Raw genomic sequence first — 27966 nt, forward strand, 5'->3', positions numbered from 1 at the left:
CGCCTGATGAATAACTGCATCTACAGGGATAATAAGAAGCATAGAGTTGCCATAGAGTATGGTTAAGTGAAACTGTATATTTTTCTGATAATAACTTCACATGACTATTTCATTCTATAACTTAGTTTAATTGTAACATGTAGATGCTCGAGAAACTCCAGAAATTTTCATTAAAACTCCCGAAATTTTAACGTAAGTTCTACGGATACTTTATTTGTAGACCTGGCAACACTGCCAGTAGTATTTCCTCGTCCAGCTTCTGGATTGGATATTCGACTTCCTTGTAGCGATAACATGTTCATATTTTATAAGCGATATCCGTTTGCTCTTGATCTAGTACTGCGGAGGAGTCCATAGCTGAAGCGAGATCTCGGAGGATAATAATATCAGGGCTCAGTTAGCACTAATTAATATGGTATACTGAGAGCTGTGATCGAACTCAAGACACTCAAGATTACTAAAAGAGTAATTTGAATGAGCCGCGTTTTATATTACTGTACTGGGAGGTACACCTCAACGCCGCGCATTCAAAATTAGCGCCTAAATGAACTCCTCCATCAATCAAAAGTGAAACTAATAACACAACAAGTTGGAACTTTAATCAGAAGATGTCTCCACTGAAATATTAAGTAATTTTGTTATTGTGCAGTTTCCTAAACTGACTGAATTTCTCCTTGTTTTGTTTTGATATACATCAAGAAGTTTGGATATTCTTCTACAGATGACACTACTAAAAACTATGATCATGCACCCTGGTGCAAGGTGAAATAACTTATAATTTAAAGAAGTTTCATATTCCTAGGTTTTCCATAACTGATCTATGTTCAATTATTTTTGGGTTAGCAATACTTCCTTTTTCTTTCCGCCAGTTTTTAATCTGGCCAATGAAAAATTTCTGTAATTAATTTTCGACCTATCACAGGCTTCTTGTTCGATTTTGAGTGTTACTTTTGAACTCAACCAATAAAATTTAAGTGGGTGTGTCCTGTTTAATCTTGAATGCTATCGAACTTTCGCTGACGGTTTATAAACTGCGGATTTTCACGTTTCTTGGCCAATTGATCACCGTCTTGAAAAGTGTGTGTGTGTGTGTGTGTGTGTGTGTGTGTGTGTGTGTGTGTGTGTGTGTGTGTGTGTGTGTGTGTGGTAAAGCAGGAGGCGGGAGGCCTATTTCGTCGGCAGCTAGAACATCTATACGGTAATGGCCACATAAATTATATCTTTTTTGGCGTAGCTATCTCCGCAGCTTAACCCGAGGGGAAAGGTCCGAATCTTTAACGATGTAATCGACTTTTCTAAAACGTAAATTTTCTTCTGGCTAATGTAAAACTTTCGAGCTACCCTCTCGAACTCCCCTTCATCTTGGTTTGAGGTGACTACGTTTTGTAACTGTTTTTCTTCCTTTCCGTAATGCATTAATTTAACCTTTATTCGTGTCACCTCAGTAGTTTGGGATTAGCCCCTGTATCTCTGAGCCAAGAGCCCCGTTAGGATTTTAACCTTCATTATCTAGGAGTGCAAGTGTACCCCTCCATTCATTTTGTGTTTGGACCAATTATCTAACCTGTTCTTTTTCCATGAAGGTTGGGTTATGAATACCCCTGTAAACGTAATGTCAATTGCAAATTGTGCCTAGAAAGGCCAGATAGTGTAAGAGTTGTGTGTATTGGTGCCTTAAGCGGGCGGTTAAAAATGGATGAATGTTGGAGAGCCTGTTAGCTCTTTTCAAAGTTTTGTAATTGTAAAGTGTACCTCTGGGAAGCTGGATATTTTGATTTAGGGAGCAAGTGCTCTTGAAGTAAGGGATTTCTGCCCTTAACTAAATAATACCACTTCCATTTGTAAAATTGTAAAACTACGGGCGTGAAGCCCAGAATTGTAAAAATCACTAATCTTGGACCTTCTTAATCTTGTTTCAAGATTGATTTTGTACCTGATGCTTCATTGTTCATTCTGTGAAATATTGTTAAGTTTGTTTTCGGAAAAGAAACCTTTTAAAGTTTTAACTCAACTTTGATATTGTAGATAGACCGATTCACCCCGGCACCTTCTTTAACCTCTTCCTGCTCCACGGGTAACCCCGGAACAATTACATCAGAACAAAATGAACTTGTGCTCCAATTACTGGCAAACACTACCGCAGACAGAACATAATAGCTGAGTAATAAGACGTTGTTCGATCTATGGCACTTGTAACAAACTAGAGCAGGCGACACTGACGTTCAGAACAGTCACAGAATAGCTGCTGCTTCTTGTACACCTGTTCACATATTAATTTGTAGCTACGCGACGTCTTGCAGTATTGACCAGTTGCGAATACAACTTAAAATACAGTGTTTGAACTGCCGGCATATAAAAAAAACGTCCAGTCAAAATCCTTTTCTTAGTGCGTCTACTACGACTGTCAGATAAACAGCCAGATATGTAGGCTAAACATTTTCTTACACACTACCAACGGATTTTAACGACTGTATTGTTATGCGGAAGATGTAGTAACATGTTTATTGCGTTGGTAATGACGTTACTAAAAATATAGTGAAATTTAGCGCGGTGGTATAGTGGTATACGTGTGCCCTGGTGCTTTCGTTTGTTAGCGCTATTCCTTTTGAAATTGTATTATTAGTGTTACGGGGATACCGTGGAACGCAGAGGTGTAAGAAGCTGCTGGGGTGAAAGGGTGGACAGAGAAAAGATCGAATTATAATTTAAAAACTTAAATTTGAAACTTTATTTCTTTCCTTTTCTTTATTTCTGACTTTGAACTTGATAAACAAATAAAAGTTGAATAGAACAATGGTGAGCTCGTACGCTCTTGTTACAATAGTGCTTTGAAAATCTGAAACAATAGCTGAGTTTGTCGCTCGAAAGGTACACTGTTACAAAGAGCAATTTTGCTCCACTGACATACTCTAGGAGACCGAGCTCCGAAATTTACAATATTCCAACCTTTCAAAAACACAAGTTTCCAATCCAAATTTTACATTAGATCATTACGAAAACAGTCTTTACTGTCTTACACTTGATTATGAATCTTTAGAAATTAAACAGGGACAATAAGTGCCCATACTAAATGGCCTTAGTGGTCAAAAGAAAAGGTTTAAGATATCGGCGAAAACAAAATGCTAGGAGGCAAACGCTTGCACTCCTTTGGAAATACATTTTGAAACACTTTAAAACCCTATCTCGTCTTATGGCCCTGAGTTACAGAGGGTGACTAGATGGAGAACAATATCAGGTTCTAAAGAACATATAAATTTCAAGTTTTACAAAATCACAGTCACTCCAATACCAACTTGAATGGGAATTAAAAGAGGGTGAACACTATTTATTCCCTAAGTTAGAATGAAGTCCTTAGACTTGTTAGAGGATTTATATTTAAAAGATTATATTGAATTTTAGAAAATTTATATTAAGAATGAATTTTATAACCTCCCCCTCAAGTCAGCTTTCTGAAACTATCACATAATTAAAAGATGTCTGCCATTCATTACGTCGACCTGTTGAGTTTTTCGACAGTGGGGGGGAGGGGGGTGAAGAGGCTTGCCTCCTGCCTCCACTACGTATGCACTCTAGACCTCAAGACCGGAGCGATGAAAAGACCTCCTGTACAATTAAAGTCCAATATCACACTCTTATTAAGTTATAACGTGGAGGTTCAGGTCACAAACAGAATTAGGACTGAAATATACACATACGAAGAATTGTTAAAATTAATTTACTATGCAACGAAACTCATAAATTACTGTAGAAAATAAAAAAAACTAAAATATAACCTGGACGTCAAAGTTAAGATTCAGGTTATGAATCTTATCAAATAATTCCTACCAAACCAATTTTGTTTTTTGTCTAATACTATTTACGAGGATGCGTGTTACGGCGAATGTAAAGTTCATATTCATAATTAATGCCGCTGTATGCGGTGTAGGATCATTAATTTTATTATTAAGCGCACGATTCTTTCGGTGTGCCATGATTCACTGTCTCGATGCAGCGGAAGCTCGGCTCCCCGCCAGCACTCTCCGCTGGGAGTAAGCTGAATCGTGTGCCGTGAGCTCGCCGTTCCTGTGAATCGATTCACTCGGACACTTGAATGAACCGATACACTGCTTCGAATCATTCATTCAGTAGCCAACACTAGTTTGAATAACAATAACAAGAAGTAGCGAACCACATTAAAAAGGAAAGAACCGATAATGGCAAAAGGAAAAGGGGAACTCAGGACAGGTACATGAATCGAAGCAACCGTCCCACGTTGTTGAAAATAGCATAAAGTAAAGGAAAATTTCCACATGTACACACACAGTTAAGTAATCAAAATAATACAAAACCTCGTAAACCATCGTCATCACTATGCTTCTCGGGAAAGTTCATAAGTTTGGGGATAGCATAATAAAAACTCGTAGATGATTGTCTAATACCGCTGCTAAAATGAATGTAAATAACAAGACGTACTTGGCCGTGGCTGGTCCGTGATCCAACAGCTCTGCACTCTGACCGGTCAACCGAGCAGAGGAGGGGTGGTCACGGCTATACCGTGGCTCTACACCTCTATATTCGAGGGACGGGACAGGGCTGAACATCACGGCTGGCCCCAACCGTCGGCTGTCCTGAGAATAGTTTTCCGTGGTTTTCCATTCTCCTGCACTAAGACAAATGCCAGGGCAGTTACTAGTATAGGCCACGGCCGCCAACCCCCTCACCTTCTCCGAACATCTCCTTCAGCGTAACAAATCTCCCGGCCGGAGAGACGGCGTCACCGTCAAGAGGCTCACCCATGCTGTGTTGAACAGGAGTCCAGGTAGCGAAGATGTTATGTCGGTGCATAAATACACCGAAAGGAGGAACGAGTCCTCCAGAACCGCAATGGTGTCAGAACTGAACTGATTTTTGGAAACGGATGGCTGATCATTTATAACGTGAGTATAGAAAGTTCACGAACATAGCTATCGTAAGATGATTCCAGACAGCTGACATCATAATGACGTAGAGAGCCCCAGTTTCGAGAAGTGTGGAGGGTACGGCGAGGCAGCGTTAAGTTAGCTGCGTAGTAGCTAGCCAAGTGGGGTTGGCAGCAATGCAGGCGGCGAAGTAAAGGTAAACTGTAAAATCTTGAGAGTAATTTGGCGGAATATTACACTAATCAGGTGTAACGTTTAATTTTATGTTTAATGGTGATTTAATAATAAGTGACACAAGGAACATCTTACTGGTCAAAAATTGATATTTTTATTCAATTATTACAATATATTGGTTCTACAGTATTTACATTGTTCGTTGTATTCATATACGAATGATTTTAAGTTCTGGGATGCCATACATCTAATCAGACCTATGGAGAAATGTTTTTCTAGCAGGCTGACCGCGAGCTGAGGACGTCACTTGGCTGAGAGACAGAGGATTCTATTTTGTGATTTTAATTTGAGCTTTCACGCAGCTCTTCCCCACGTCGTGCCGTGCATCAGCGTTGATGATCCACACACCTCTCATCATCTGGAGCATGTTCACGTGGCTCGTTATGTCAACTGGGTCTGGCGTGATCACGCCCTGGAACACACAGGATATTCAGTTATAATAGGAACCATGCCTCTTTGGTGGGGGAATAAGTCCGTTCGCAGTGTAATTCATACAGCAGGAATATTGAGCCTAGGGATACCGCAGCCCGCTCTACAGCAGCGTAACACAGGTGTCCTTGCACTGGAATTGCCAGTAGTTATGCCGGCAACTTGTCCGTCCACGCCGTTAAGTGGCTGTGCATACCTTCCAAGCGTTCTAAATGGCGATACGAACGAACTTCTGTCCCCACCAGGCAGTCATTATGTCATGAAAATTACGTCCAAACGAACTATTAGATTATCTGGCATCCCTCTAGGGTCTGTGCTGGGACCTTCACTATTTAACCTGCATATCAATGATATTTCATCCCCACTTCCCCGCTATAAATGCCAAATATATGCTGATGACATACAGGTTGTGATAGTACATATATCACACCCCCGAATTATATGTAGAAGTTAGAGATATTATTGTCAGTATTCGATTTATTATTATTATTATTCTTTCGAATGGGCCACCAGAGGACCACGGCCAATTTCAATTCCTTCTTCTTTGTTCTTTCCTTTTCTTCCAGTACGCTTTCATCTGTTCACTATGTTTCTTCTTTCTGTCTTCAGACCAGTTTGAACAAGTCTTTTTTACTTTCCTTCCTTGGAATCCTTCTATTTTCAATACTTTTCCCCGAAAGCCTTCTCTATTATTTATTTCTGTTGTTATATTGCTTTTTTCTAAATCCTTTCTTACTTCACTGACCCAGCTTGTCGTTGATTTCTTACCACACAAATATCTGAAAATCTTACTGGTTAATCTACTATCTTGCATTCGATACCAGACATTCGCTTGCATATAGGCATTCTGGCTTCACTACTGTGTTGTAATGTCTTATTTTTGCATTTTTGGATAGGCATCTTTTATTGTAGATATCTTTGGTGACACCATAAGCTCTCTCCATTTTATGTACCCTCTCCTCTACTACAGATTTTTCTAAACCATTTTCTTGGATTATTTCCCCCAGATATTTGAATTTTTTTACCCTCTCTATTTGGCCAATATCTGTTTTCAGAAATTTTGGTGCATCCCAAATATTTGTTAAAAATTTTGTTTTTTCTGCAGAAATTCTTAAGCCAGTTCTGCTGGCAATTCTTTCCAAGACATTTACTTGGGTTATAGCAGATGTCACATTTTCAGAAAGTATTGCAAAGTCATTATTATTATTATTATTATTATTATTATTATTATTATTATTATTATTATTATTATTATTATTATTATTTCATTTGTATATTTTGCCATTTATATTTGTAAGCTGGAAGATATCCACATATGTAGGTATGAGTAATTTGTTTTGCACGAGTGGGAAAACATTGCTTTAATAACTCTGGTAATTTGGATGAGTCATGTGGCTACCCCAGTGTCTTATGAGATGTATTTGTTGTTGTCGTCGGGAAGTTCTATTAGTCATGTATATATCTCAGCCTGATGATATGAGCTTGTTGTTGTATTAGGGAAATTTGTATGACTCATGTGATATACCCGAGCGTTTGTTATTGTCTTAAGACCAAGTATGAGTTCAGGGCTTGGTCTTGACTAGAGATCACTCATGATTGGCGGGCAAGGACCAATCCAGACGTATCATCTGAGGCGAAGGGGAATGCCGAAGTCTTTATATACTCCGACATCACAGCGGAAGAGAACTACTACAACTACAAGCAGCAACACTGTATGAAGGAACGACAACTGACACACTGTACGGGAAGGAAGTGGTGCTGATATACGGTATTCGAGTGACACGGCTGCAATGGACTGGATTTCAAACGTTCATGGAACGTAGTCTTGTTATGTTCGTGGAAATGGCTGATCAACAAATTGTGGAGGGCGTATGCATTAAGTGTCGTAGTACTTGTGGAGGTCTGGCATTATATGTTGGTGAAAGCTATGTCAGACTTTCCATAATTTATGTTGAGGATCGACAGACGTGTGTGTATATATCTTTACAACAAGTGTTAAAGTCTGTGAACACAGTATTACGAGGTACAGTATCTGTGTGATGTGATAACTGCCGATTATGAGAATCGGTAAGTCGAATTGATATAGAGACAGTGAAGGGTATTTATCTACATGTATGTACATTGCTCATCGGACTATCTACATATGGCAGCTTAGTTCTCGCTTTCGTTTTCCCACGGTTTTCATTATTGTTGTTGTTGTAAATATGGAGTCTTCCAGCAATATTTTATGTGTGTATTATATGTATAATGTTGTATGTTGATGAGGTGCTCATGCACGGATTTTGTTAAGAATATAGTTGGCTATTTTAGAATCAGTGGAGTTATTGATGAACCTAGGTGCAGTTCCTACCTATTTAGTCGTTTTCAGGAGGTTAGGTAAGGCCTGCAGCAGATGTACCAGTACGCAGCATTATGTACACGCCCTGGGATATAAAGTTTATCATGCTCTATCAAAATTCGAGGGATCCATTTTGGTGAACTCTGGCGCCCATACTACGGACATTTCGATACATTAGTTTGAGTAATATTAATTTATTTCAAGTATTTTATGAAGTTTTGAGCAATATTTTATTTACATACTTTATTCATGATTTTATTTATTATTATCATCAAATTGGTTACAAGGTATATTACAATACTAGCACAGATGGTATGTGCGAAGTAATCCAACATATGAATATATGAATACAGACCTACGACGACTTACTACATATGCCAATAAATAAATAAATAAATAAATAAATAAATAAATAAATAAATAAATAAATAAATAAATAGTGCACTGTTCTACACAAACAATTTTCTATTTAGGCCTATCTTCAAATAACGTACTGGTCAGTTATCAATCAGGATTCCGACCTAACAACAGCACCACCGCAGCATTACTGAAAGTTACCAATGCCATTCAATTAGAATGGCAATTCTCATACTATTAGCATTTGGCTGCTAAAACACAGACATATTACTGGGAAAATTTAAAGCTATCCATTTTTTCTCTACACATTTATCTTGATTGCACTCATATCTCCCAATACGCAAACAATATATGTCAGCAGGCACTAAAATCGAAAATTGAGAACAAACCAAAGCAGGCGTAACTCGAGGCAGTGTCTTGGGACCACTCCTTTTCTCCATGTACCAAAACGACTCCTAGAAAATCTAAAAGACTGTAAATACCACTTATATTAAGAATGCATACAGTTATATACACCACAGACCCAAAGGTCATTCACCTAGACATAAATAACGTGAACGAAGACATAAAACAGAATTCAAGACTGGACTGTTAACAATTCCTTTAAAGACATATTATAGGCTTCTGGGCTTATGCCACGTCAATAAAATTAGGTGAAATTCTTTATGTTTCATAGCGAACTGTGCTCTGCGTCATCAAAAGAAAATATCGAAAATCTCAGTTGATTGACAGAAAGGATAATAGATTATGTAACCTTGCTTAAGAACCCAACACCCTGGCTTAACGAACTTCGAAAGGACCTCAAAAACTCAAACATAACTTCAACAGACATCTTAGAAAGAGACATCTTTAGACACAGAAAATCTCGAAAATCTCAGTCTAGATTTCCTTCTAATGACGGAGGGCACAGTTCTCTGCGAAACATAAAGAATTTTGCCTCATTTTATTGACACGGCATAAGCTCAAACGCCCATATCATGTCTATAAGTACGGGCCATGAAAGCATCAATGGCAATTCCTTTAAAGTTAACCTAAAAATCACAAGCCATCATAGTAGAATCCAAAAATAACCACAATACATTGGAGAGAAAAAATCCTCCGATTATGTTCCAGGGAACAGAAATCACTCTGAAAGACTCTGTGAAGAATCTTGGCGTAATCATTGATAAAAGTCCAACTGGATCTAAACATGCAACAAAATCTGCCAGCCAACTTCCCACACACTACACTCACTTAAAATGCTAAGAGATTTTCTCCCGCTTAAAAGAAAAGAAATTACTCATACAAAGTCTAACTCTACCTATTTTCGACTACGGAGACGTGATATACAACAGTTTAAACATCACACTCACCACCACATTTTTTCTATTTGCTTTACGTCGTACCGACACAGATAGGTCTCATGGCGACGATGGGATAGGAAATGCCTAGGAGTTTGAAGGAAGCGGCCGTGGTCTTAATTAAGGTACAGCCCCAGAATTTTCCTGGTGTGAAAATGGGAAACCACGGAAAACCATCTTCAGGGCTGCCGATAGTGAGATTCGAACCCGCTATTTCCTAGATACTCACAGTTGCGCGCCTCTAACCGCACACTACCAAATTAGAGCGCGCATACAGGTATACACTTTATCTTCAATAAACCATGACATTGCCATATCTCACCCTACCTCAATCAGGTATCATGATTGTCTTTAGAGGAGAGATGAAATCTACACTCTGTGTCAGTTATTCATAACATTTTACGGAGCGAAACCCCGGGGTAGTTGAGAGCTGACCTCCAGTACCTGTTCGCCAGAAATAATCACCAAACAAGGTCATCAACTACCTCCCTGCTAAGTTTTCCTGCCCATCACACTACCAGTTACAGTGATTCATTCATCCCCGCTACTATCCGCCTGTGGAATTCCCTTCCAGCTGAAATTAGAGATATTCCTAATACTCAGCTGTTCAAAAAGAGGTGTTGCAAACATTACTTACAGAACATAATCTCCAGCACATATCCTAAGATAATTTACTTTCTTTATGTAAATATTAACCATAGGCACTAGATGATAAGCTTTCGCAGTTAGTCTATAAGTTACACATTTTGGTATGTTGTAGAATTTAACAGAAGCTCACCGCGATAGTGCTCATGCACAGATGGATCGTTAAGCCTGTATAAATGGTGCATCCAACAAGTCTCGTGCTCAACCGCACGCGCACTGCCTCTACAGTAGCGATCATTGAGACATTGATGTTTCAACATGGGTAAGGGTGTGACAGAGTGGCAAAATGGGGCAATCGTGATCGGCCGTGCCCATGGCCGCACAGTACTTGAAGTTGCTTGATTTATTGGAGTTCCACAGTGGACTGTTCGACGTGTCTACAAGCAGTGGTGAACTACACGTGGCCTCGAAACAGGACGTCAGAATTGTGGTCGGGAAAAGATCCTGATTAAGAGGGACCGGAGACGCGTTTCACTGCTTGCGAATGAAAATCGCTCCCAAAACCCGAGAGGAATTGCTGCAGTCAGTGAATGAAGGTCCATCCCAACCTGTTAGCGAGAGCACTGCATGCAATGAACTTTTGGAATCGGTCACCTCGCAAGAGTGACATAAAGCTGCGCATCTTCAATGGGCTAGAAATCATCGAACGTGGGCAGTAGATGACTGCTAGAAGGTACTGTGGTCTGATGAACGCATTGTCGAGTACACCCAAAGCCAAATGAAGCAATTCATCCTGGATGTGCGCAAGCTGGGTCTGTCATATTTTGGGTGTGTTTCTCCCATCATGGATTGGGTTCGCTCACTGAGGTGACCACTAACATGGCAACAGCAAAGTTCATCGCATATGTGACTGGTTTTATTAGCACCCCCGCAATTGCGCGATCAAGTCCTCAGAGAGTGACGTACCTGCACAACCTTGTAGACTCACTTCCTAACCGAATCCAGGCCGTTATCAAGTCCAGAGGCGGAATATCAGGGATTAAATGATAACTGTAATGATTTCTCCAGGCGTGACTAATATTTTGTCCGGTGAACTTACACGAACTCGGTCATTTTAGACATTTTCAACTTTTCTCACTCCCTATTCCGATGATGGCTGACCTTGGACTTAAATTACATCCGAAGTGCCACTATTCATCTCGGCGACCCAGGAAACTATAAATTCAATGCTAATATAGGTCGTTTTCAGTTATTCTTACATGTCACTCACTCCCTGTCCACTCCGCTCCTAGGGGTTCCTCGGTACTTTTCTGTAGGTCGCCTGCCTTCTCTGGCAAGACCTAGTGCTTACACTGCACTATGTATTCTGGTACTTTAGCTTTGACAAGAAAAAAGTGACTGAGGTATGAGCGATGCCAATAATGCCAATCCTTATACAGCCAGTCCCAGCTATGAATGCTGTGAAAATTATGCTCATAAGGTCGGTTTGTATGGGCATTTCAGTAGGCTTGTAGGACTGATATGTATTGCTGGGTCAGTGCGGAAAGCAATGGCAAACTACCTCACTCACCACATCTCTTGTGCGCCTCTTCGCCGACGCCTCGGCCACTTATGACGGCCCATGACGGAGCTGTTGTGGTCCAAACCAGCCTTCGGGCTGAGCACTCAGCATACATACAGTATATTAACCAAGTTTGGTTTAAATTGCAGATCTGCTTACAGTCGCCGTCGTTCGCTTCCCCAATATTTTTACGAAACTGTATTTCATAGTATTTTGAATTAATGTGTGTCACGTTTCCTTTGCACAGAATTTGCTCTTCTACTTACCGGACACTGAATGCTCTTCTCAAGGGATTAAAAAAAATGGCAGTTCGAGGTTTACTTGTTTCTTTGTTTGTAAAATGTTGAAATGACTCCTCACGTGTTTATGAGTGAGAGTAGGGCCTACAGTACAGTAATGATGGGGATGAACCTTACCTTACTCATTGGACAGGTGTAACCCAGCGCTGCCAAATGTTGGGCCATAATATCACGATCCCTGTTACACATGTCGTGGACAGCGTTTATCACGGGTACTCCACCCCTCGACACTTGCAGCGTTACCTGTGAACATAACAAACAACCAAACTGAACCACTAGCACCCACTAAGCAAATATTCAGACAGTACCTTTTTGTTGGATGAAAGGGATGTGTGCGTATGAGCGATAGAGCGTGTGTGTGTGTGTGTGTGGGACAGAGAGTGAATATGCGAATGAGATGAATTAGTGTACATACTCCAAACGTTGACGTGATTTAAACAATATATAGTATATAATACCTCCTTTATCCATGAAGAGTTGGATGGGTTGCCACGCGCTGTTGGTAGGGGTTAAGGGAATGGAGGTGCGGAAAGGAACTGGCCACCCTACCGCACGTAAACTCCGGTTCAGGAACATCTCTGCGGAGGTTTGGACCTGCCTTCGGGCAGAATAACCCTTACCTTATCCATGAATATGGATATTTATATGTAAGTTGAGCTCACTCTTTCCTCATATTCCATCCATCCATAAATAAATAAATAAATAAATAAATACTTCAAATCGAAAACGTGATAGAGCAGCCAAGAAATGTGGGTTTACAAATCTCCTTCACAAAGACAGAATTTATAACAAGCGTTAAGGATTGTCCTGATAAAATATCATAAATTAAAACAAAATCAAAAAAGTCAACTCCTTTAAATATTTAGGTGAATGAAAAACAAAAAACTCAGCTTGGAATGAGCAAAGAAGATGAACGTGGCATTCCAGATCACTGAAAATGTATTTTAAAAGGCGTTATTAAGGGACAACAAAATTAAACAGAAGAAGCCGCGTTAGAAGCATTCATGGCCCAAAGAGAACGGAAGGTGAATACAACAGGCCACGATCTAATAAAGAAATCTGCGCACACGTGGAGAATACAGTACACACCATGCGTAAAAGAAGGTTGCCGTTTTTCGGACGCTTGAACAGAAATAACCTCTTAACATGAAAGCCCGAGTATACTCGGGAATGTCACTCATTGGTCGGTACCTAATTTAAAAGCCCTAATATACTCGTTTCTTGTTGTTTCTCAATATTTCCACCAGATGTTTATGAAATTATTACTTTAGGATCCTCTGACTCAACCGTAGTGGATGTCGGTGACTCAGGCAGTTCGTTTTCGCGGCTTTCCAGCGATGTAGCATTGTGTGTTGATCCTTGTTTTAGGGCATTTCATACAGCCACAAACATTTGAACAGTATTGAGTGTCATGTTGTATTACTTGCCATCTGTTTAGTGCTGTGTTATTTATTTTAGAACCCGTAAAAATATCACGAGTATACTCGGGATTTTAAAGCAGGAACTTTTCGGTGGCTTATATTTCATTGTTAATTTCGAAAAATGTATTTTTATTGTTACCACTGTCATTAGTTTTCAATAAATAGCCCATTTTAACAATAAAACAATTAGATAAAAAAAGATCACAATTTTGTAAATAATTGGTATGTTAAGAGGTTAATGACAAACTGACGAAACAAATTTTTAATAAAATCATAAAGCTTAAAGTACAACCAGCATGGTTTACAGACATTCAATCATCTCCAACAAGCAAATATTGACATAAGAATGCACGTAATAAGAAGTTATTTAGGGACAAAATTTAATAAGTGATCTTCAGGGATAGACAAGAAGGAAAGAGAAAACAGCAATATAACCTACAACAGGCCCCGAAACAGAGATCGGAACGAATAAAACAGATGTGAGCGGAGAGGAAGAAGGAACGTGACCTGCAAAAGTGCCATTTGATTAAGTAAATATCTTTTCTGCTATTGGTTTTACGTCGCGATGATGGGATAAGAAAGGCTTAGGAATGGAAAGGAAGCGGCCGTGGCCTTAATAATTAAGGTACAGCCCCAGCATTTGCCTGGTGTGAAAATGGGAAACCACGGAAAACCATCTTCAGGGCTGCCGACAGTGGGGTTCAAACCCAATATCTCCCGGATGCAAGCTCACAGCTGCGCGCCCTTATACGCACGGCCAACTCGCCCGGTAAATAAAAATTTAAAAAATGAATAATTAAAAAATAATATCCGTTAAATTTCTCCGAAAGGCCGTGGCCCATGACCCCGCGCACGACGCTCGATCTACTTGGCTCACCACTGACGTGCACCCACATCGCAGATGCTCTATACCTAGAATTCTCTTAAACGATATCAAAGGAAGGAATTTATCAAACAGCTCTCGTGATAAATTATTTCAATCCCTAATCCCTCTTCCTATGAACGAATATTTGCCACAATTTGTCCTCCTGACCTACAACTTCATCTTCAAGATATGTTATTTCCTACTTTTAAAACTCCACTCAAACTTAGTAGTCGACTAATATCATTAGTGAAAACCTATTGAAATTGTACCGGGCGGTACACCTCTACACCGTTTATTTAAAAGTTGCGCCAGTTGAAACTCCTCTTCTGGAGGAAGGTTGAACTTTATCTATTCTATTAATTCTCTACTTTCTCAGAAGATGTCACCACGTGGAAAATTTTGAGTTTTTGAACTGTGTCCCTTTTGATGTGTTTTTGTTTCGCTTGAAGTAAGAAGTGTGAACTTTCTCTTCTAGAGGACACTACTGAAGAATTACAATAGTGCAACCTAGTGCGATAGCAAAGAACTATTTTGTTGAAGAAATTTTTATTTCAAATGTTTGTTCCTTGCTAAATTTCTTTCTGTTATTGTTTAAGTTGGCTGTATACCCCTCTTTTTCCCCTTATTTTGGATCTAGCCAATCCCGAATTTCTTTAATTAATTTTCCACCAATAATGTGTTTCTTTTTCCTCTATGTAGGGGTTTCTTTTCCCTAGCCAATAAAAACTTTGAGGGAGGGTGTTTTATTTCCCCTAACGCCTAGAATCTTCCGCGAGAGGATATAAACTGCTGATTTTGGGGTCTCCGGGCCACTTCTGTTCCATCTTTCAGTGTATTAAGTACATAGCAGGAGGCGGGAAGCGCCTCTTTCTTCTTCAGCCGTTCAACACCAGGTAATGGCCTATTAATAACTTCTTTTCTTGCTAGGTCGGCAGTTTAACACTCGCGGCGGGTTCGAAGCATTTCCATCATGTAACCTTTTCCTAAAATGTAATTACTCTTTTCATCTTTTTCTTGTAAGGCTACATATTGGGATAGAGAGTGCTAACCCTCTCGAGCTCCCACTCACATTTGTTTGAGGTGAACTTATTTTCTCAAACTATTCTTCGTTTATGTAATGTAAAGTGTTCTTCTCTAAGTCACCTCTGTAGTATGGGATTAGCCCTTGCGTTAGTGGCCCAGAGCCAGATTAGGTTTTATAAACAAAGTGTATTAGGAGTGCAAGATCGCCTCCTCTCAAATTGTTACTTTAGAGGTCATGTAATCAACCTTCTTTTCATGTAATAGACCTCTGTAGGTTGGGTATTTTACCCCTGTGAATACGTCCTTAGAGGACAGCTTGAAGGTAGAGTTTGGTGTGGCCTTTGAGAGGCTTAAATTTTAAGAGCGGATCGCTCTTTTGATAATGGAGTGTCATATGCCTCGTGGAGGCTTTTCTGTGTAATTCGGAGCCAGGGGCTCCTAGGGATGAATGGGGTTTTCTGCCCCTCTGTTAAAACTTGTGTTTGTGGTAAAACTGAGCTGATCGCTGAAGTCAGGGCGTGAAGCCCAAAACCTGTAAATATTGTAACTCCCCTTGTTTTGCTACATTGTACCTGCCATGTCTGTTATTGCTGTGTTTTTGAAAAGAAAATATAACCTCGTTAAATTTTAAAATTAATTTCACTTTAGTAGCTTGAGATCCATTCACCACCCAGCACCTTCTTTCATGCATAACTACCGCTAAAACCCGGTAACAAGTGGTAGCAGAGCGTGGTTGAATGGGTCTCAATTTAGCCCCTTTTGACGGCTAAACATTGCTTTGATTCGAACTCTAACAATTGTCTCAGTTGCTGGAATTTTTTTGAGTTTTTCAAAATTGTTCTGTCATCATGCCCGGCCCTCGCGATGTTCTCCTCCTTAACTATTTGCGCAAAGAGGAGTTGATATACGAGTTAACTATCAGAAATGTGCAATCTGGAGGCACGGTTGCAATCGACACTAACAAGCTTAGAGAGTCCCTTGATTTGCCCATTTCCATCCCCAATTTGGGAGAGAAAGAAATTGATGACTCTCTTTCCACGATTGTCGAGAATATTACTGGGCTTGCATCGGTAGTCAGCTTTTTTGATGAAAACGATCCATCTCCTAATCAAATTAAGCGTGTGCAAGGCAGGCTGTATCACTTTGCAAATAGAGTTAATGATCTGTTGTCTCTAAAGGTGAATGACGTTCAGAGGAAGCAAGCTAATACGCTCCTTGAAACTATTTCTGAATTGTCTAATAAGGTCACTCAATTGCTAACCGGCGAAGCTCCTCCCAAAACTGATCAACCCGCCACGGTGAATGTAGGTAACGAGGAAGAGCCTCCTCAGGGAGAAGTCAATAGGATAACCGTTGCTGCTCAAACTATCTCTGCCCCATCGAACAACGAATCTGAACGCCGTGTGTCATTGAGTAACATCCGCTCTGAATTAACTTCTTTGCCATTGAAACCTTTAACGACTATGTCACCTGGGTTCAGCAGCTTGCCTCATCCATTGGCAATGTTGCTTAGAGGTATCTCTAAGTTTTCCGTCAACACCACCAGTGACGTAATTTCATTTTTAAGATTTCTAGTGGAATTTCAGGATCATGCCCTTGTGTTTTCTCTTTCCCCATGTCAAATTTTGCAAATTATCTATCCTTATGCTATTGGTGTTCTATCTGACAAAATAGTTAGAGCCATCGCTGAGCAATCTTCTATTGAGGATTTCCATGCCCATTTGCTAGCTAACTTCATCCCGGCTAGGGCCAGGTCCTCCCTTATTCAGAAATACTATTATCGGGTACAGCGCTTGGATGAAAACCTGGCAGACTTCATCCAAGATATTAAGTTTTATACTAGGGTGTTTGCTCTTCACTTCCCTGAGGATCAAATTGTACAAGCTATTGTGGAAGGTATTTCACCATCCTATAGGTCATATTTGTGTTTCGCGGCGTGCCCGCAAACGTTCTCGGAACTTGAAGCATTGGCAGTCTCAGCGGAAGGAGTTAGATACGCCGATTCTTTGCGTGTCGCGAAAGAACCCCCGCCTTCCTTTAGTAACACTCGGCCTCCACCTCGCCGACCAGTCAATCCCCGTAAATGTTATGCTTGCGGGTCGCCTGACCATCTGCGGAATAAGTGTCCTCTGATCAAGTCAAGTGGGACAAGGAATGGAGCAGGGTCATCACAAGGCTGTTTTAAGTGTGGGGCCTTCTCACACATCGCCAAGAATTGCCCAAACTCAAATAGCACCCCCTCCTGCTCAACTTCTGGTGCAAATTCCAGCTATGCCAATAATAAAAAGTGACTAGTGGCGTCGGCTGAGCCGACTAATCCATCTTCCCGAGACTCAGCCCCTAGTAAACAGGTTGTAAATGCAGAGAACGACCAGCCTTCAAATTCTTCTTTTGAATGCCCTAAAGAATGTCTTAGGATTGCGGCGGATACCCCCGCACCTGTTCCTTTTCTTAAGATTGAGGTAAATAACGAGCCTATAACAGCTCTCTTAGATTCAGGCAGTGTTTGTTCCATTATTTCGGCTGATTGGTATTCTAAATTGAAATCTGTTTGTAAACTCCCTGACTATGACTCATCTCCTGTTAAATATGTTTCGGCTAATTCATCTCCATTAGAAATTCTAGGTTCCTTACATGTCAAAATTCGGGTTTTTAAATTTACATGGAAGATCAAATTGTTTGTGGCCAAGCATTTGTCTTGCCCCATCATACTGGGAGCGGACTTCATGTCTCACACTGGTCTGGTGCTCGATCTTCAGAGTAAGTCGTGCACATTCAAATTTGCCTCTAACTGTAAAATTCCTCTATTAAAGTGTAATTCTGCATCATGTTCATCTATTTCGCCTACCCAGGATGAGATGTTGTTAGACCTTAGACATCTACCTGAGGAGCAGGCTGATAGTATCCGCAAATTGTGTCAGTCGTTTCCCGAGGTGTTCTCTGATACTCTTGGTGTTACTGACCTTATTGAATACAAAATTGAGGTCACGGATTCGATTCCTGTTCGCTTCCCACCGTATAGGCTATCTCCACCTAAAATGAAGGCTCTGAAAGAAATCATCGATCAGATGTTGAAAGATGGTATTATTAGGCCCTCTAAGTCAGCGTATTCTTCGCCTATTTTTCTAGTCCCGAAACCCCAAGGAGGCTTCAGGCCTGTCATTGATTACAGGGCTCTCAATCGGAAGGTGGTGTTACAATCTGTGCCCCTTCCCGACCTTCATTCTTGTTTTTCATGGTTTCGTAAGGCCAAGTTCTTCACCATCTTGGACTTAAATCAGGCCTATAATCAAATTCCCCTTGCCGAAGAGTCTAAACACCTTACAGCGTTTGCCACGGACTGGAATTTATACGAATACAACCGCGTGCCTTTCGGGCTCCCCACGGGGGCAGCTGTGCTCACTAGGCTACTAGATAGGGTCTTTTCCGACATCAAATTTGGGTACTTATATCACTACTTAGATGATGTCGTCGTATTTTCAGAGACCTTTGAAGAACATCTAGATCATCTGCGAGAAGTTCTCAATCGCCTTCGTAAGGCTGGGTTAACTGTTAAGTTGTCCAAGGTTGCCTTTGCTAAGCCCTCTATGTCATTCCTAGGGCATATTGTGTCACCTGATGGTGTAGCTGTCGATCATTCTAGAACACAGGCCATCCGTGATTTTAAACCTCCTAAGGACATCAAAGGTATCGCTAGATTCATTGGTATGGTGAATTTCTTCAGGAAGTTTATTCCTAACTTCGCTAATAGAGCGGCGCCCTTAAACCTTCTTCGTAGGAAAGGCATCAAATTCGAGTGGGGACCTTCTCAACAAGCCGCTTTCGAAGATCTTAAATTAGCTCTCTGTAATGCCCCTGTACTTGCTATGCCTGATTTCTCGAAGAAATTCATCGTCCAAACGGACGCGTCGTCGTCAGCTGTAGCTGCAGTCCTTCTTCAAGAGACTGAACTAGGGAGGCGTCCCATCGCCTATGCATCTAGGACTCTATCGGCTCAAGAAGCCAAGTACTCCATATATGAGCTTGAAGGTTTGGCAGTCTTATTCGCCTTAGAAAAGTTCCGTCTCTATCTGGAACACGTCAAATTCGATCTGGAGACAGATAATCAAGCCTTAAGCTGGGTCTTAGGTAGGCCGCGTCGTACTGGTCGTATAGCCCGTTGGGCCATCCGTATTTCTGCTTTCCAATTTGATGTACGGCATATCAGAGGTACCGAAAATGTTGTGGCTGATGGACTCAGCCGTATGTTTTCAAACGAGGTCGAGACCCATGAACCGGTCGACAGTTCATCACCTTCCGAGTCCATACTATCTGGTGTTAATGCCATCTTAACAGATGCTCCCATGCTTTTTAGGGATATTGAGAAATACCAACGTGAAGATCCGACGCTGGCTCCGATAATGGAAACCCTTTCTTCTGGGGAACATGCTGTCCCTTATGTTCTAAGGAATGGTGTTCTATGTTGCCCTTCGAGGCATGATAAGTTGATGAAAGTTGTTGTTCCAGCGGTTCTTGTGCCTATGATCTTCAAATACTATCATGAGACCCCATTGGGGGGGCACCTGGGTATCTTTAAAACTCGTGAAAAGATTCGTGAAATGTTCATATGGAAAGGTATGGACGGTGAAATTCGGGAACTTGTAAAAGCCTGTAAATCTTGTTTGATCAGTAAACCCACCATGTCCACTAAAGTAGGCCTTTTGTCTTCTCATCAAGCGTCGCGCCCCATGGAACGCCTGTATATCGATTATGTGGGACCCTTCCCCCAGTCAAAGGGTAATGCCAACAAGTTCATCTTTGTGTGTGTAGATGGTTTTACAAGATTTTCCTGGTTATTTCCGACTAAGCTGGCTACCGCTCAGTCCACCATTACTTGCCTAAATTCTATTTTTGCTTCTTTTGGTCCGTGCCAATACATTGTATCTGATAATGCTAAAGCTTTTACATCAAATCTGTTTCGTAAATTCTGTTTTGACTTGTCCATCTCTCATGTAACTACATCTGCTTATTACCCTCAACCATCTCTGGCTGAACGGGTTAACCGTAATCTCAGGTCCGCACTTATTGCCTATCATCATGAAGATCATTCTAGGTGGGACACGTCCCTGCATTGGTTAGCTTTTGCTTTGAATTCGGCGGTTCATGAATCTCACAAATTTACTCCAGCTTCTTTGATGTTTAAGTTCGTTCCCAACACGCCGCTCTCTAACCTCTGGTCTCTGAATGACATTCTGCCCGAGACAATAGATCCGGACAACATTAAAGATCTTTGGAAGAAGGCTAAAGCTAATCTTAAAGTATCTCATGAAAAGGTTAGGGAAAGGTATGATCGTGGACGGAGACCCACCACTTTGAAGGTAGGTGACCAGGTTATGGTCAAAAATTTTGTTCCCGCGGGCAAGCTTGCCCCCAGATTTCATGGGCCTTGTATCATTCTCGATTTTCTTACGCCGGTTACCTTATTGCTAAGTAATCCAGCCACCGAGAGGATATTTAGAGTTCACCTGTCCCAGGTGAAACCGGTGTAATTTCTGTGTTAACTTGCTTCATATTATTTTGAAAGGATATGAAGGTTATATTTTTTTTGAGTTTCACTTTTAAGGCATTCTGCCCCTTCTGTAACATTTTGGTTTTAGATGTAAGCCTTGTGTAAAACCTGCCCCGACCCGTTAAACTGCCATCCTGTTCTTGCCACGGCCATTACCACGCTCCCGTCTCCTGCTCCACCTTACACTGTGGCTTCATAATAGTAAATGCCATGGATATCTACACGCCGCTGGCCCCTCAACCTCTCCACAAGCCTGTACCCTCAAAGAAAATGATTGTCCAACACAATTCTGCCGCCTAGCTTTAATGTTTCAGCGCCCCCGCAGCCGCGCAGCGCCGTGCAGCGACTGGGGAGGGGGATGGGCCCCCTCCTCTCCAGCGAGGACGACATGTGCACGGCGAGCCGGAGCTCACCTCCCGGCCAAGGCTGATGTGCGGTGCACGACCTGCTACATGCCCGCAGCCTGTATCTGTTCACCGCGGGCGCGGCGTACTTCAACACCTCTGCTCCCCTCATAGTGCGGGCGAGCGGTATCTCAGGGTACTTGAGGGGTCCGAGCGGCCTCCGTTGGACGCAAGCTGCAACGGCCGGTCCGGCCATTCGACTCAATCTACATCAACTACATGGACAGTCACCATAAGCAATAACTACACTTGGGAATTCAACTACAATATTTGGTGGACATTGCAAAATTTTTCTTCACCTTTAAGTATTAAAAGTTTATCTTCAGAAATTCAAATTCTACAAACATAAAGACTTTCATTCACCTGCAACAACAACATTTTGAAACTGAATTAAGAAATCTTGTAAATGCTTCTGCTATCTATCTTCGTATCAACATCATTACTTGGACTTTGTTTCAAACTGATTTCATGTGTAACCCCTGGAGGAACTTTTGGGGGGGGAGGTCTGTACCGGGCGGTACACCTCTACACCGTTTATTTAAAAGTTGCGCCAGTTGAAACTCCTCTTCTGGAGGAAGGTTGAACTTTATCTATTCTATTAATTCTCTACTTTCTCAGAAGATGTCACCACGTGGAAAATTTTGAGTTTTTGAACTGTGTCCCTTTTGATGTGTTTTGTTTCGCTTGAAGTAAGAAGTGTGAACTTTCTCTTCTAGAGGACACTACTGAAGAATTACAATAGTGCAACCTAGTGCGAAAGCAAAGAACTATTTTGTTGAAGAAATTTTTATTTCAAATGTTTGTTCCTTGCTAAATTTCTTTCTGTTATTGTTTAAGTTGGCTGTATACCCCTCTTTTTCCCCTTATTTTGGATCTAGCCAATCCCGAATTTCTTTAATTAATTTTCCACCAATAATGTGTTTCTTTTTCCTCTATGTAGGGGTTTCTTTTCCCTAGCCAATAAAAACTTTGAGGGAGGGTGTTTTATTTCCCCTAACGCCTAGAATCTTCCGCGAGAGGATATAAACTGCTGATTTTGGGGTCTCCGGGGCACTTCTGTTCCATCTTTCAGTGTATTAAGTACATAGCAGGAGGCGGGAAGCGCCTCTTTCTTCTTCAGCCGTTCAACACCAGGTAATGGCCTATTAATAACTTCTTTTCTTGCTAGGTCGGCAGTTTAACACTCGCGGCGGGTTCGAAGCATTTCCATCATGTAACCTTTTCCTAAAATGTAATTACTCTTTTCATCTTTTTCTTGTAAGGCTACATATTGGGATAGAGAGTGCTAACCCTCTCGAGCTCCCACTCACATTTGTTTGAGGTGAACTTATTTTCTCAAACTATTCTTCGTTTATGTAATGTAAAGTGTTCTTCTCTAAGTCACCTCTGTAGTATGGGATTAGCCCTTGCGTTAGTGGCCCAGAGCCAGATTAGGTTTTATAAACAAAGTGTATTAGGAGTGCAAGATCGCCTCCTCTCAAATTGTTACTTTAGAGGTCATGTAATCAACCTTCTTTTCATGTAATAGACCTCTGTAGGTTGGGTATTTTACCCCTGTGAATACGTCCTTAGAGGACAGCTTGAAGGTAGAGTTTGGTGTGGCCTTTGAGAGGCTTAAATTTTAAGAGCGGATCGCTCTTTTGATAATGGAGTGCCATATGCCTCGTGGAGGCTTTTCTGTGTAATTCGGAGCCAGGGGCTCCTAGGGATGAATGGGGTTTTCTGCCCCTCTGTTAAAACTTGTGTTTGTGGTAAAACTGAGCTGATCGCTGAAGTCAGGGCGTGAAGCCCAAAACCTGTAAATATTGTAACTCCCCTTGTTTTGCTACATTGTACCTGCCATGTCTGTTATTGCTGTGTTTTTGAAAAGAAAATATAACCTCGTTAAATTTTAAAATTAATTTCACTTTAGTAGCTTGAGATCCATTCACCACCCAGCACCTTCTTTCATGCATAACTACCGCTAAAACCCGGTAACAGAAATAGCTTAATTTTGTGTATATCTGATTCATTCAGTGCTGTTTATATAGTGGTGTTTAGTGCTTGTTGGTAGAAATTGGGAGTAGTGATATTTATTTAAATTTTGTAACAAGTAATTCAGTTGGTCTACAGTAAATTACGTTTTCTAGGTTAAGTAGGTGTACCTTGTTCCGAATTTAGGTTTAGGAAATACTTTAGGTAATAATATTAACTTTAAAAATATTTGTAAATGTCTGTAGGTTCGTTGGTTATACTTACAAAGGCAAATTATCATAAGGAATAGTACCGTAACTTCTGCAACAACTTCTCCGGTATTTCGTATAGATATCCGTTCAAACTATCGCGAAGGTAATAATTAACTACATTAAAAAAACACGATACGCCCGTAAACTTCCATTTAAAAATAAGTTAAAGAGATTACACGGTAATAGTTAACAGTCGTTGTATTGTTATTGATTATTGTCGCTCCTCATATTCAAATATTGCATTGTTGGCTACAGTCGTGAACAAAGGGTGTAGTGTAGTCAAGTAAATATAAATAAAAATCAGCTGACCTTGTATTCCATTCATTTGTACTTCTGAGTAGGTAGTTAAAGTATCCGTAATTTATATTTCGCTCCCTCGATCTTTCAGTATTTATGAGCGGTTAGCTAACAATAATAAAGTTCATATATCCCTGTAATTGCAGTTCAAGTCCCTGGAGTAGTAGTAGTAGTTTTGATAGGAATATTTGAGAAATTACTGTAGACAACCTCGTATTTTTCAGTAGGCCTAATTAAGGACACTTTTATTCTCCGTCCCGTGGAGTAGGGAAAATAATAGTAATCCACCAGCTGTAATAATCACATAACCACATTTCAGTAAAATTGTAGTGAAGATAAGGTATAATATATTAGATAGTATCTTGCCAGTTATATTCGTGTTTTTCTTCGTGTACGGCAATCCTTTCGATACTTAAGCATTTAACCAAACGCAGTGTAGTGTAGATACATTGTAGTATAGATACAGTACATTTAGATAGTGCCGTATCTTGCCTGCTATATTCGTATGTTATTTTTCGTGTGTATCTATTAGACCGTAATACTAATAATAATTTGTCTAAGCATTTAGCTTCGTTGGTAACCTTTGAGTACAGTAGCTCTTGCAAATTTCATTTCTGTTGTGCTTAGTAGTGACATACGGTACGGTACCCGTATCGTAATTAGGATACGCCTGAAAGTAGTTTAAAAATTACTGTAGTGTACTGTACAGTAGTATACGAGTAATATCCTATTAGAATTGAGTGTGCTTATTTTATTATTGTAAAATATTTGTGTAGTACTGGTGTAGTAGAGGTATCTGTAGAAACTCTTACTAAAATACTGTTGTTGTAATTAGAATAGGCTTAATTGCAGTTTGGAATTGTGTAGTTCTTGTGTATTACTTTCGATATTCAGTAATTAACAGCAGTTTTTATCCTGTTAGGGGTTGTAGAAAAAAAATAGAGCACGACTAAGTAGTATTGTAGTGTAGTCGTATATTAATTACCTTATTGTTGTGTACTATCCCAGACAATATATCCCTCCGTTCATTTATTTTTTGCAAAAAAGTTATTTTTAATTTCATTTTTTCCCGTAAAGAATGGCTAAGGAGCGCGAGTGTACTTACTGTGGGTGTGGCGAGGCATTGAGGGGTATGAGGGAGGAGTTGGAAAGTTTGAGGGAGATAATTAGGATTCTCACAGAAGACAGGAAGGAACATAGGACTCCCTCAAACAATGTACAGGTTACAGTAGGTGTACAAGAGGGAGGGGAAGGAAAGGGAGGAGTTGTAGAAGAATGTCTAATGTTCTAAGAGGAAGGAGATTGCAGGCTAAGGGCTCTATTCAGGATCAGAATTCAGGACAGGTGTTTGTGCGAAATCGGTACGAGTCACTCCAGGTAGAACAACAGAGGGAAGATGAGGGACAGGTAACTGTTGCTGAGATGTGTGGAAGTACGAGGAAGGGAAAAGGTAGGAAAGGGAAATGTAGAGTAGAGGATAGGAAAAGACAGGTGGAACAGGGTCGTGGGAAGGAGAAAATGGAGGAGGAAGTAGCTTCTGCAGCTATCAGGAAAGATAGGGTTGACCAGGAGGGGAGGGGATCAAACGAGGTGGGTAGGGTTGAGTCTCTGGTCATGGGGGATTCCATCGTTAGACACGTGGGGAAAGTGTGTGGAGGAAAGGGAACCAGGGTAGAATGTTATCCAGGAATTAGGTTGAGGCAGATGTTGAGGAAAGTAGAAGAGAGGGAGGAGGGGAAGGAGAAGGTAGTAGTGTTTCACGTTGGTACCAACAACGTAAGGCAAGCTGATATAAGTACCAACATAGTTGGAGATGTGTGAGATCTGGTAAATGCAGCTCGGGTGAAGTTTAAGAAAGCGGAGATCGTTATTAGTGGAATACTGTGTAGGAGGAATATTGACTGGAGGGTGATTGGGGATTTAAATGAGACTACGGAGTGGGTATGTGGCAAACTGGGAGTGAAATTTCTAGATCATAATAGGTGGGTAGGAGATAGGGATCTGCGCTCGGATGGCCTTCATTTAAACCGCAGTGGTACGTATAAGTTAGGAAATTTGTTTGGAAGGGTAATAGGAAGGTACATTCAGGGAAACGGGATGGCCTAAGGAGCGCTGATAAGGGAACAGGGAACTGGAAATCAAGTAGGGATGACATAAAATTGTTAGTGTTGAACTGTAGAAGTATTGTAAAGAAAGGAATAGAATTAAGTAATTTAATAGATATATATTTACCAGATATTGTAATAGGAGTTGAATCATGGCTGAGAAATGATATAATGGATGCAGAAATTTTCTCACGGCACTGGAGTGTGTATCGTAGAGATAGGATAGGAATGGTGGTAGGGGGAGTGTTCATTCTGGTGAAAGAAGAATTTGTAAGCTACGAAAAAGTTAAAGATGAAACACATGAAATTCTAGGTGTAAGGCTCATTTCTAAAGATAATTTCTAAAGTGTACAGATCGGGAAAGGGTAGCACTGACGTGGATTCGGAATTATTTGATAGGGTAGTCAGCTATGTGGGAAACGACATGGAAATAAATGTGATTGTAGCGGAAGATCTGAATTTGCCAGATGTCAATTGGGAAGGAAATGCGAACGACAGGAAGCATGACCAACAAATGGCAAATAAGTTAATATAGGAAGGACAGCTGATTCAGAAAGTGATGGAACCAACCAGAGGGAAAAATATCCTGGATGTGGTGCTGATAAAACCAGATGAGCTCTATAGGGAAACTGAAGTAATAGATGGTATTAGTGATCATGAAGCTGTTTTTGTGGTAGTTAAAAATAAATGTGATAGAAAGGAATGTCTTAAAAGTAGGACTGTTAGGCAGTACCATATGGCTGATAAGGCAGGCATGAGGCAGTTTCTAAAAAGTAACTATGATCGGTGGAAAACGGTAAATAAAAAAGTAAACAGACTCTTGGATGGGTTAAAAAAATTGTTGAGGAATGCGAAAACAGGTTTGTACCTTTAAGGGTGGTAAAGCATGGTAAAGACCCACCTTATTATAATAGAGAAATAAAGAGACTAAGAAGGAGGTGCAGACTGGAAAGAAATAGAGTTAGAAATGGCTATGGAAGTAAGGAGAAATTGAAGGAACTTACTAGAGAATTGAATCTAGCAAAGAATGCAGCTAAGGATAACATGATGGCAAGCATAATTGGCAGTCATACAAATTTTAGTGAAAAATGGAAGGGTATGTATAGGTATTTTAAGGCAGAAACAGGTTCCAAGAAGGACTTTCCAGGAATAAATAATGAACAAGGGAAGTGTGTATGTGAGGATCTTCAAAAGGCAGAAGTATTCAGTCAGCAGTATGTAAAGATTGTTGGTTACAAGGAAAATGTCGAGATAGAGGAGGAGACTAAGGCCAAAGAAGTAATAAAATTTACATATGCTAACAATGATATTTACATTAAGATACAAAAGTTGAAAACTAGAAAAGCGGCTGGAATTGATCAGATTTCTGGGGATATACTAAAGACAAATGGGTTGGGATATAGTAAAATATCTGAAGTACTTATTTGATTATTGTTTGGTCGGAGGAGCTATACCAGATGAATGGAGAGTTGCTATAGTAGCCCCTGTGTATAAAGGAAAGGGTAAGTAAGGCCAGTAAGTTTGACATGCATTGTATGTAAGCTTTGGGAAGGCATTCTTTCTGATTATATTAGACATGTTTATGAAATTAATAACTGGTTCGATAGAAGGCAATTCGGTTTTAGGAAAGGAAGCTAAACTTGTAGGATTCCAGCAAGATATAGCAGATATCTTGGATTCTGGAGGTCAAATGGACTGTATCGCGATTGACCTGTCTAAAGCGTTTGATAGGGTTGATCATGGGAGACTACTGGCAAAAATGAGTGCAATTGGACTAGACAAAAGAGTGACTGAATGGGTTGCTATATTTCTAGAAAATAGATCTCAGAGAATTAGATTAGGTGAAGCTTTGTCTGACCCTGTAATAATTAAGAGGGGAATTCCTCAAGGCAGTATTATCGGACCTGTCAGGTTGTGAGTTTCACAAATAGGAAAAGTCCTCTCAGTTTTAATTACTGCGTTGATGGGGTGAAAGTTCCTTTTGGGGATCATTGTTAGTATCTAGGTGTTAATATAAGGAAAGATCTTCATTGGGGT

At 40.5% G+C, this 27966-nt stretch overlaps 1 protein-coding gene across 1 annotated transcript in view; it reads right to left on the bottom strand.

The window, feature by feature from the left end:
* Nucleotides 1-5209: 5209 nt before the first annotated feature.
* The window catches only part of LOC136867482 (uncharacterized), a 48932-nt gene continuing 26175 nt past the window's right edge, over nucleotides 5210-27966 (bottom strand). The window contains exons 3-4 of the mRNA XM_067144691.2: nucleotides 12159-12284; nucleotides 5210-5544 (exon numbers count right to left, since the gene is read on the bottom strand). Coding sequence (XP_067000792.2) covers nucleotides 5401-5544; nucleotides 12159-12284 — 270 coding nt within the window. The 3' untranslated portion in view covers nucleotides 5210-5400. The remainder of the gene's footprint in view (nucleotides 5545-12158; nucleotides 12285-27966) is intronic.

The sequence above is a fragment of the Anabrus simplex genome, chromosome 3 (genome assembly GCF_040414725.1).
Source record: "Anabrus simplex isolate iqAnaSimp1 chromosome 3, ASM4041472v1, whole genome shotgun sequence".
NCBI classification, from domain to species: domain Eukaryota; kingdom Metazoa; phylum Arthropoda; class Insecta; order Orthoptera; family Tettigoniidae; genus Anabrus; species Anabrus simplex.